Raw genomic sequence first — 12,454 nt, 5'->3', positions numbered from 1 at the left:
GATATAGGAGGCTCACTTGGGCTGAAATTGAAAAGAAACCAGAGATTCTAAGAGGTGAAGTCCAAGTAGATGTGGAGGACAGCCATTGAGTTTACTAGTACAGAGAGGAGAGATGGAGTAATATCTATGAAGCAAGAGGACCAGGACAGTTTGGCTGGACTGTATAGTGTATGAACCATAGAGGATATAATAATATAGTAGGCTGGAAGGGCCAGTTTATAAAAGGCTTTAAATGTCAAACAGAGAAGCTTTATAGATGATCCTGGAAGGCAGTGACATGGTCAGAATAGGGGATTATCCTGAATAGTGGAGGATCAGTTCTTGAGGTAGGAAGACAGTGTAGAAGACTATTACAAAAGTCCAGGCAAGAAGTGATGAAGGCTTAAACTAGAGTTGCAGCTGTTGCCCCAAGGGAATTTGGAGGTGGGGGAGTGGACAAGTGGGCGAGAGTTCATCTGTTCCATGTTAACACCCTGGGACAACGCTCTGATGGCTTTATTCTAGTTCTGTCTCTAATCTCCTTTTATCCTGCACACAGCTGCTAGATATACCTTCATGCACAGATTGAATCATGGTACTACTGTAATCCAGAGTCTTCAGTAACTTCCTATCAATGATATATTTGTTGAATTGAATTTTTGCCTATGGAGTTAAGTTTGGACTCGCTGGCCTGAAATTCAAGGATAATAAGGGTTGAATTGAATTGATTGCCTTGCCCTTGCAGGTACTATAGGGCAGTTTGACTAAGTGCTAGGCTCCTGGTCGGTGCTCAATAAATGTTTATCATTTGAAAAGATTACTTTGAAAACGTCTTTTCAATTAATATCTAGCTAAAAGTCTTAAGTGGCTTTCATGGCAGTCCTAATAAAATAAATTCAGCCTCTCAGATTTGAGTTTTACTGATGTGAGCCTTAGATGGGTGTTCCTTCTGTATCACCAATTGTTTAAATCTGTCGCTTCATGACTGGCAACTGAAGGTTCCAGTTTGTGTCTCCAGCTCTTAGTAGTACTTTGGATACAGTATGCACTTATTACTGTGCTTTTTCCTTTATTCAAATCTAGCTAGTTGTGATTATAAAATGAGGAAACAAATAGAAACTGGAATTTACATGCCTTCAAAGCCTAGCCTATGTCTGTGACTAAAAAAATCCATTACTCTACAGCCAGCCTGGTGATGAATCTCTCATGATTAAGCTAGACTGGTGGTTTGATACGAGATTCCCACCACGCCCATACTCCACATCTTTCCAGTGTGGTAGAATTGTGCAGAGCTTGTGCTCCATTGGCAGAGTGTATGAGAACACAGGGTTCACTGCTATTCTCCAATGGGGCAACAAAGGGGGACTTTACTGGACATTTACATTTCAGTGTTTAAAAAAAAAAGAGGAATGTTTTGGGAAACAGTTATTAGGAAAATGGTTATTTCTGTGCAAGATGTGGCTATTTGGAGAATGTAAGTTAGAAGATCTGCATTTGGATGCCAGCTTTGCCACTAGCTTTGGGCAAGTCACTTCACTTTTCTTATATGTGCAAGAGGGTTGAACTCTCTGGGATGAGCTCTGACATTAAGTACTGACTTGCTTTTAGTAGCTTGAAGGAGAAAAGGCTCAAATCCTTCTAGAACTGCTCCTTTGTTGAATAAATCATAAGGCTAGATAATCTTGATGGATAGAGTTCTTGCAACAACTTGAATCGTGGCTAGTTTTCTCTTTAATTCTAAGAGCAGGAAGATAGAATGTCTAAAAGTGTAGAAAGTATGTTCTGCATTGTTCACAGTTGTTTAAAAAAAATGAACTATAACAGTTCAGGTACAGGTGCAATAGTGAGACCTGTAGTCCCAATAAATTAGAAGTAGTTGAATCTTAGCGAGATTAGGAATCTTTGTGGCCTGCTTCAGAAATATTTATTTTGCCAGAATATTGTGGTTTTGTGAAAATGGCAGCAGCCTCTGAGTCATGGGTTTGACTTTCAGTTCTGCCGTTTTTACTGTCTGTGTGACATGGGCAAATCACTTACCTTTTGGTGCCCATGTCTTCATCCATAAAATGAGGGTATGAAACTGTTTTATCTTGAGAAGTACTTTCCCCTTTTAAGGCCTCGAATCCTGTGCCTTGGATATTTAGTAGAATGAAAAGCTTTGAAAATTTTTATTCAACTGTATGAAAGAATTAGAGCTTGTTACATAATTTTATACTGGTTTCCGTATTATTGATAGCTTGCTGGTGTATGTGTATGCATGTTTGTACGTCAAATTAACTTCAGTCACAACAGTGGTAGTGTACACAGTTGACGTTGACTTTCTACCTCATTACTTAATAGAATTTAATAATAATGTAAAAGTTTTTTCATTTCTGCCAATGAAAATTAAACACTTTCTCCTGTTTTTAAATTCATATTGTTAGTTTAAATAATATATTTCTAAGTCATTGTTAAAGAATTCACTCTTTTAAAACATTGCTTCTTTTTAGTCTTTCCTCTTGCCTTACTGATGTTTTTTGATCATTGTGTCTGTCACCACATATCTAACTACCGGGAATTTTTCTCCAACCCATTATTATTATTATTTTTTTAATTAGGAGAGAGGATCACCTTTGAATGAAGTGTGTTCCAAAGGGATATGAATGCTGCTTTGTAAAACAGAACTGTTTTCAACAAGGCAGAATAATCAAGAACACAGTATCAAAATATGTCTTTGAAACGGAACCCTAGAGTCTTATATAGCAGAGGAGACTGCCTCTGTAGATCAACAGATTGAGAAATATGACATTAAATCTGGTTGATAGTAGATGGCTGTGAGATAATTGGGTAGTCAGACCATTGAACCAGGAATCAAGTGACCTAATGACAAATGTCACAAGTCTTGTGTGACTTTCGGTCACGTATATACAAATACAATGTACTAAAAGTCACTTGATCATTTTGTGCTGCTGATTTTCCATCTTTAACATAGGAATAATCCGGCCACCTGGTTACTTAACTTGGAAGGAGATGGGATGATGCACGTAATAGATGAACTCTTTAGAGAAAGAATGTCCATTTAATTGGAATCACACCACCAAGGCATACTTTGCATTGTTTATCAAGAAAGCAAACTAATTATCCCCTTATAATATTGTTCATGCCAAACTTTTTCTCTCTCTCTTTTTTTTTGTGAGGCAATCGGGGTTAAGTGACTTGCCCAAGGTCACACAGCTAGTATGTGTCAAGTGTTTGGTCTGAGGCTGGATTTGAACTCAGGTCCTCCTGACTTCAGGGCCGGTGCTCTATCCACTGCACCACCTAGCTGCCCCCATGCCAAACTTTTAAAGATATAGATTTAACTAGTCTCCAGAACCATTGGAATTCAAATAATATGTGAATTAAAAACCATTCTTATTTTATTCATAATGCAGTTTCCCCAAGGACCTGCATCCTAGGCCACACAATATGTAGGTAGTCATCAAGCTTTGAATACTTGACTTGCATATTTATTATACACACTAATAACAGATGCCTTCCCATCTCCTGAGCCAGCCTTTCCCCTGACTGCTGTGATGGCTTCCAACCCAAAGGCCTTCCCTGCTGTCTGAGGCCAGCAGCGTCAACTCATAGCCAGGTCCAACCTCCTTTCTTGTCCTGTCTGGAATGTGTCTACACATGTCTCATAGCAAATTCTTTAAAGAAATTTAGAGATTAATCTAGAAATTGGATTCTCCAAATGGTTAAATGGTTTGTTTGCTTACCTCCCATTTTTTTCTGTCTTTAGTACTCACAGTTTAATTATACTTTGAACAAGCTCTCAGGATGCAGCATTCTCCCTAGTCACCTTTTCTAGAGGAGGTGATGTTATAGTTTGGAAGGAGCTCTGTGCTCAGGCAGGCTACTGTTAACTATTTGTGTGACTTTGGGTTAGTTACTTTACTCTCTGAGCCTAAGCTTCCTTTTGCATGTAATAACGATGTTGCAGTAATCTGGTATTTATGGTCTGGTTCTAGTCATTTTAAGAAAACTCACTTGTATCTCCTTCTACTTTATTCTATTTGTCTTATTCCATTTGTGAGCCCTTCAGATCTCAAGGTCTTAATCATGACTGATAAACATAATAGTAGTTCTAGTGATACATTTTTATCAAGGAAAAAGGAAAGCTTCATGTTTTGAAGTCAAATTAGAGGTAATAAAAATTGCTGTTATCGTGCCTTAAACAGAAGTCCCTCTTAGAACCTCCACAAAAGTCTCCATTCATATCTCTCTCTCTCTCTCTCTCTCTCTCTCTTCTGTAATTAAACCTTCATTTCTTGTGGAAATATGTTTAATATGATTGTACATGTGTAGTCTATGTCAATTGCATGCCATCTTGGAAAGGGAAGGGAGGGGGAGAAAATTTAGAACTCAAAATACTATAAAAGTGAATTCTGAAAGCTAAAAAATAAATACAATTTTAAAGACTAAAAATAAATAAAAATTTTTAAAAACCTCCATTTCCTCAATCAGTGGCATTTAAGATCATGTCAAGACAACCAACGTTTACTAAGTTCCCATTATGTGCCTGGCACTGGGGTAAGCTCTGAAAAAAAGAAAGACAAAACCATGCAAACATGTAACTAAAAGATAAATAAAAATACCACTTTCAATTATGTTTTCTCTATTTTATTTAAAGTATATCATCAGTATTATTTTTTTCTATGGCAAATCTATGGTATAGCAACTGCATTATGGTTAAAAACTCAACCACTGTTTTTTTCAATGGAACTAACCAGTGAACTTTTGGAACCCAGTCCTTTCATAAATTGGAGATTGCGCTATATTTGGAAGATTTGTTTCAGCCTTATTATATTTAGAATACATTTCTTAATTTAAATACACATTCATAATTTAGACTTGAATACAGATTGGCCTTTTCCCCACTTGATTTGAACTAATAAAATTTTATTTCATTTTTATTTGTTTTGGCCTTTTATTTGGAGAGGAAAGGAAAAGATAAAATAGGGAGAATTTTTGCCACCCAGGGAGAAATCAGCGGAGCTGTCTTGAGCAGAATGCTTTTAAACTCAGAACCTACCTTATATTTAGCAATTATGTTGGGTCATTGTTGAGTGCTGCCAGGGGATGAGGGGTTAAAACATGAAAAAGAAGCACACGTTGACAATACTGTACATGTCCCTAGAAACCTCATACTGTAATTGTGTGGAATGCCATCTTGGGCTTGCCTCGTAATCACTACAGTTTACTTGTGTTCTTCTTTAGTTAGTGTGTGCCCCTTCTTCCATCTCCCCTTATGATTTATCCCTTCCTCGAGGTCTGTCTCTCTTGGATCTCTCAGGGGTTTCCTGCTTGCTATTGGTATAGCAGGTATGCTCTCTATTGTCAAAAGGATCTTTTAAAATTGTTGAAATTAGTCTTTCCTTCACTACCCCTAAAGTCCAGGATTGGGGTTTTTGAGAAAACAGAGTGTATCTGTGATCCCACCCGCACATGCTCATTTCTGAGAGAAAGGTTTTAGGAGTCCCTAAGATACCTACCAGTAAGAGAGGCGGAAAGGAAAAGTAGGTATAACCCTCTCTTCACTTGTATTTTTTCCTCACTCTTCTCTCCCTTCCCCCACTAGAATTGTATAGTGGTACACACTGGGCTGAACTATAGAGACTACATGCTAGAAAGTTCATAAATCCTTATGAATTTCTAACTGGTAGAATGTTCCCCCCCCCACTTAATAGTATTTTTTTTCCAATTACATGTAAAGATAATTTTCAACATTCACAGATTTTGAATTCCAAATTTTTCTCCCTCCCCCCAACACCGCAAGCAGTCTGATATAGGTCATATATGCATAAACGTATTGATCATATTTCCACATTAGTCATGTTATGAAAGAAAAATCAGAACAAAAGGGAAAACCATGAGAAAGAAAAAAACAAAAATGAAAATAGTATGCTTGGATCTGCATTCAGACTCCATCGTTCTTTTTCTGGATGGGAACAGCTTCTTCCATCACAAGTCTTTTGGAATTGTCTTCAAGCATTGTATTGCTGAGAAGAGCTAAGTCTCTCAGAGTTGATCATTGCACGGTGTTGCTGTTACTTTGTACAGTGTTCTTCTGGTTCCACTCCCTTCACTCGTCATTAGTTCATGGAAGTCTTTACTGGTAGAATATATTGAGGAGATACTTTTATTCAACTTTCTCTCTTCCTGACTAGTCTTTCAATGAACAAAATAGATTCAGTTATTGTAGCAGCCACACTGACCGACTGACTCACCCACTCACCCCCCCCCCCCACCTTCCTTCAGTTTTTCAAAAGCCTCAAAATAAAACTACATCATCTTGTGCAGTAGGGGAGAGTGGGTGGGTTGGCATAGTAGGCACATTGGATGTTTGGAACCTTGGAAACAGGACAGGGACTAGGGAAGGACCACTGTTTGTAGTTAATTTATAGTGCTTTCACAGATTCCATTGTTTGGAAAAATGTATGAAATGGCATAGTAAAACCCTTTTCTTTATGATGTTGCAGGCACGGGATGTGCGCACCAATGAAGTGGTGGCCATCAAGAAGATGTCTTACAGTGGAAAGCAGTCCAATGAGGTATGTGAATTTATATTTATGCTAAACTCTGACAAGGGATTGATCAGGAAGGGATATCCTGGGGATGCTCACATAATTTGCTTAACCTAGTTTTCAAAGGCTGGAATACTGCAGAATAACCTGATAACGTAATGAAAAGAACCCTGAATTTGGGGTTAGGGTGCAGTCTGTGCTTTCAGCTCTGCAGCTTTGTATGGTTTGGGTTAAGTTACTCAACCTCTATGGGCCTGAGTTTCCTCCTCTGACAAAGAGAGTTGCACTAGGTGACCTCCACGGCCCCTCTCAGCCCTCACTGTGATTTAATGATCCTATAAGCACACTGACCTAGAATATCTTTTGAATTTCCTGTTTTTCTTGATGGCTCAGCTAGTACTGTGAGGTTACCTTAGGGTCACCCACGTGAATAGTCACTCACTGTACTGCCAGTGGAACACTGTGTATAGTCATAGACAATCCCCATTGATAGAAGGAAGGCGGCCTGATAAGTAAGCTCTTATTGTAACGTTAAAAATGGGCAAATAGTTGCTATCTTAGTTACTTGGTAGTAAGACAAACACATTTCAAAATTAATGAAGACCAAAAAAAATTAATGAAGGCAAATGGGCAATCTGCCTCCATTTCCTTAATTTAAAACCCACTGACTCCTTCAAACCCTTTCACTCTGACTTCTCTTTCCACCACTGCTCTACTGAAACTATTCTCCCTGACATTGTTAATTACTTCCTTATAGCCCATTTGACCCTATGAACTAACCACTCCTTGATATTCTAGCCTCCTTTGACTTCCGTGACATGGCACAAATGTATTTCTCTGCGTAGCTCTTTTTTTCTTCTTTGGCTTCTCATCTTCTTCCTGCTCTTGACAAAGTTGTCTTTGAAGGCTTTGCCCTTGCCCTCTTACGTCTCTTAAAAAAATAGTAAAATAAATTTCATTGATATCTTTACTTTTATACCGCAGTTTTAGTTTTAGGCAAGCCTCATCTTACCACCCATCAATCAAATCTTCCTTTGTAAAAAGAAAAATAGTTAAGCAAAACCCAGTAAGGCTGACAACGTGGTCCAGTGGGTAAAACACTGGATTTGGAGTTAAAAGAACCCCAACTTGAATCCTGTCTTGACCACTTGCTACCTGTGTGAGCTTGGGCAAGTCACTGCGTTTCCTTGGGCTTCTGTATTCTCATCCATGAAGGTGAGGGAGTTGAACTTGATTGGCCTGTAATGTCTCTTTCAATTGTAATTTTTTTACCTCATGACTGTGTCTGAGATCTCTGTCTCTCTCTGTGTCTTTCTTTATTCTGTCTTCTGTTCAGAGTTTGGCTTTTTATTATTCTTTTCATTTACATTTTTGTTGTCTTTGTGTGTATGTGTATATTTCTTATTTCAGTCTTGATCAGTTCATGTTTCTCAGAATTCCTCATGTTTGTAATTTCTTGTTACATAATAATATTTCATTACATTTATTTGCCACAATTCATTCAGCCTTTTCCCAGTCTGTGGGAACGCACTTTATTTGGGGTTTTTTACTGCCACAGAAAGTGGTATATATTGTTCCTTCCCTTCTTTCTTTGATTTAATAGAGGATGTATGCTAAGTAGTGGAATTGGTGGGTTACAGGGTCCAAAGAGGTTCATCACTTTTCTGACAAAATTCCTTTTATTTTCCAAGATGGTTGGACCAATTCACAGCCCCACCAACAGTTCATTAGTGTTCCTGTCTCACCATATCCCCTCCAGCATGGACTGTTTCAACTTTGTTGCTTTTATCAACTTGCTGGGCAAGAAGTGAAATCACAGATTTGTTTTGATTTGCATTTCTCTTTATATTCATGATTTGGAGCATATTTTCATATAGCCTTTGATTGCATTTCTTTTTTTACACACTGTTCCTATCCTTTGACTATTTATCTATTGGAGATTTATCCCCTCTTTCTCTCTCCCCTCTCTCCTACTATCCCCAGCCTTGTACATTCTAAATACCTAATTAAATGCTAATTTGAATTTAGCTCATTCACTTCCAGGGCTTAATTTTTACCCTCTGTTCAGATGACTCCCAAATCTCTCTTTCCCATAGACCTCTCCCCAGAGATCTATTCCTATATTTCTATCTGCCAAATAGATATGGCTTTACCAAGATTTGTTGCTCACCTCAAACTGGTCATTTCTAAAATTGAACTCATGGTTGACCCCCAAAACAAAACAAAAACTCTATCTCTTCCCCAATTTTTAATGCCACTACTACCAATTCATCCATTTGACCTGACCTGAAACTTCAAAGTAATCTTTGACACATTGTCACCTTAAATATCTAGTTAGTTGCTTGATCCTCTGTATTATGTCTTAGGTTCATCCTTTCTGCTTCCACTGTAGCCTCCCTATTTCAGACCCCCTCCTATTTTCTTAAGCTGGATTTTTGTATCAGCCTTCTAACTGGTCTTCCTGTCTTTAGTCTTTACTTTCTTCAGTCTTTTATGTTACTGTCTTTGTGACTTTTCAAAGGCATTATTTAGGCCACTCCTACTCAGAACCCTTCCATGACTTCCAATTGCCTAATAAATATTATAAAATAAAATAATTCATAACCTGTCTTTCACCACCCTCCACAGTGTAGTGTCCTATCTTTCCAGTCTCCCCTTCTCATTGCTTGTACTTTCTTGTACTGCACTTTCCAGTCAAATTAAACTGTTTACTCAACGTCCTTTGTTCTCTGCCTGTGCTTCTTTCTGCCTTATACCATCCCCTGTGCCTGGTATTGACCTTCCCCTTTACCTCACTCCCCCCTTCCCCAGCCACCTCATTCCCATTCTCTACCTTTTCATTCAGATGTCACTTCCTGATTCTCCTAAGTGAAAGTTATCACACCCTTCTGAGATTTTTTGCAGCATTTTGTCTGCATGAACTTTCTTCATTCTGCCTTGTTATTTGTGTAAATCTCTTACCCTGGTCCCCACTCCATTATCCTCAATGTTGTACACTCTTTTAGGGTAAATACTGTGTCTTACTTTTATCTTGTCTCCCAGTCACCTAATACTACGCCATGTATATACTGTTGGCATTTAACAAAGTTTGTTGGGTTGGATTGAATTAAAAAGAGTATATTCTAGAGCAATTCATTAAAATTCTGACTATTGCTGATTAAATTCATTTCAACTACTTAAGTAGTATCTTGGTTATATAAAACCCCAAAGCGAAAAAACAAATTAATATTTATCTTCAATCTAAAAATGGGTAAAGTTTTCATCTTTAAAAAGTGAAGGTTTAGCACTAGAATTTATTTTATATTTTTATAAGGTATTTAATCTTATTATGGATAGATACTTGTTAAAAATGATCACAATGAACATGGTATTTAATTTGCTTACCTGTAGTATTTAATAAAAGCAGATCCCATCACATCCTGAAAACTGGTAGAATTAAGAAAACAGAAGCAATCATTTTCTGTAAAGCCATGGGAAGACAGGTACCATATACATGGTTTGTAGATTCTTGAATTAGTCCAGACGTTCTGGATATCAACTTGGAATTATGCAAGAAACATATCTAAACTATTGTTGTGGCCCAGCAATTCTGGTCCCAGGTATATACCCCCAAATAGGTAAAAAACAATACCAAGATATTCATAACAGCCCTTTCTGTGGTAGCAAAGAATTGTAGACAACATAGATGCCTGTAAGATGGGTAAATTCCTTTTTTTTTAAAATAGTATATGAATTGATGCAGTATTGTGGTAGAGTAAGAAATAATCAATATGAGGAATTCTGAGAATGTGGATTTTTCCTAAAGGAGTGATTTTAACTTAAACAAAACATTTACTCTGCATTTATGCCAGCACTGAATAATTGAGTTGAATTCTATGTCAATATGATGTTTTACTAATAAAATTTTGTTGTCTTAGGCCTATTGAAAGATTGAGAAGAGGTTTCATATGTATCTCCCAGTTAACTTTCGAACTATGTATACATCTATTTGCCATACCAGTCTCTTCTCTGAATTTCATGATTAAATTTTTGTATGTCTTTCTTTTTCCCCCTCCCTCATATCTGCTTTATAGCATCAAATTCATTTACTAATACTATACTAATAAAAATATATTCTGTACCTACTTCTCTCCTTAATGTTTTAATTACTATGGACTATAATTAATCTGTTCCCAAGAATGAAACAGTTTATGATAGCTTCTGTCTTTTTCCTCAAGTTGTATATGCATATTTATAATACTTTGTGAACTTTAGAACAAACAGGCCAGGTCAATTAATTGACTAACAGTTATAGAATGTCCCTTGATTTCTTATACTTGAAGCCTTATAGATTTGGAGCTGGGAGGGACTTCTGAGGTAGTCTATTCCCACCTCCTCATTTTACTAGGGAGAAAACAGGCCCAGAAACAGTGAAGCTCAGGATTATCTAAGTAATATGTAGAATTACTATTTGTATCCAGTTCCTCAGACTCTAACCTTAGCACTTTTCTTACTGTACCCTGCTGCCTCTCAAAAGTAATGCATGATTTAAACAGAGAGCCAAGGGAGTGGTGCAACCTAGCCCATATTGCAGATAGAACTGTTAATGATGTTTTGTTCTGAGTTGTGCTTTTGTTACAGTTGGGCCAAGTTGAATAGGATGTAGTTTCAAAAGTGAATATGAATGTTTCTGTCAACATATTTTTAGTTAGAACCTAGGTTTGATTGACTTTGGTTTTACCATTTCTGCAATTGGAGGTTTGAGTAGTTAAACTGTAGATAATATATTTTAAAAGGAAGGATGTAGAATTGCCGGGGGGGAGATAAAAAGCTAAACCAAAATTATGACACGTAGCTTTTTTTTCGATGGTAAGTTTCAATACAGATGAAAATAAAGTGACAAGCTGTTTCAAAAAGAAATTTCAAGTATTTGTAGGCTTCCCAGTGAAAGATCTGAAACTGAAGATGTGATCTTCATTGGTAAATGAAAAAGATTGGTAAATCCAAAAGATTTGAGTGTCAAATTAGTCATCCAAGGAAGATTTGAGCTTTAGTTTCTTGAGTATGTGAGTTTAACGTGTTGAGAAACTAAAATTCTGAATATGGCCTATAAGAAAAAATTGCTTCCATTCTGATTCTCGACAAAGCTATTGATGAATTTCTGGTTCTCTTTTTAGAGTCTGTTTCAACATAGGTAAGTGTAGTTTTTGCTTGACTAGTCAACTTAGAATATGCTGAGAATACTTTAAATACTAATATTGTTTTGTTTCTCACTTTTTAATTATTTGAAGTCATCTACTTTTAGAAAACAGTTGTCATGCTCCAGGTTGTAGTTACACAACTGCTTACCTTCCAGTACACGAGGACAGAGAAGGAAATAATTTCTGCTTTCAGACAGCTTATGTTGTAATGGAAGAAACAACAGAGACATACATAGATTGTACAGAATGGACATGAAGAGAATAAATACAAAAATTATTCTGGTTAAATAAAAGTTAACTTCATAAGTGCCAGAGTTTTGACCAAATCATCTTTTGGCACAAACGAATTATTGCTCTCCTGAAGGAGTCCTTATGTTTCAATGCTCATAATACTTCAGTACTAGATTGAACTGGAGAGGAATCTATATTTCTATTCACATACACACACATTTTGTAGTCCTGGTACTTTTCTACCCTCAGCTAAAAATATAGGTTGGTAAAAACTATCCATGCTAGATATAAGACTAAAAGATCTGCTTTCTAGACAGGCAAAACCAAAGTGTCATTATAGCAGTAAGAAGTACAACCAACGCCCCCCCCCCCCCAAACAAACAAATAATACTTCAAATAGATCTAGAAAATGTTCTAGACTGAGTTCTGATCAGGAAATCCAAGAGAAAGTCACAGTTATTTTCTGTCAGCATAAGAGATAAACAAGAGAAGTGTGGACACTGTGGATGGGAT

General features: G+C 37.0%; 1 protein-coding gene across 1 annotated transcript in view; it reads left to right on the top strand.

The window, feature by feature from the left end:
* TAOK1 (TAO kinase 1) overlaps positions 1 to 12,454 on the top strand; it is a 149,178-nt gene that overhangs the window by 82,984 nt on the left and 53,740 nt on the right. The window contains 1 exon segment of the mRNA XM_027862402.1: positions 6,486 to 6,557. Coding sequence (XP_027718203.1) covers positions 6,486 to 6,557 — 72 coding nt within the window.

This window comes from Vombatus ursinus, unplaced genomic scaffold, assembly GCF_900497805.2.
Source record: "Vombatus ursinus unplaced genomic scaffold, bare-nosed wombat genome assembly UNPS02014768.1, whole genome shotgun sequence".
NCBI classification, from domain to species: domain Eukaryota; kingdom Metazoa; phylum Chordata; class Mammalia; order Diprotodontia; family Vombatidae; genus Vombatus; species Vombatus ursinus.
This window is presented reverse-complemented; position numbering and strand designations above follow the sequence as displayed.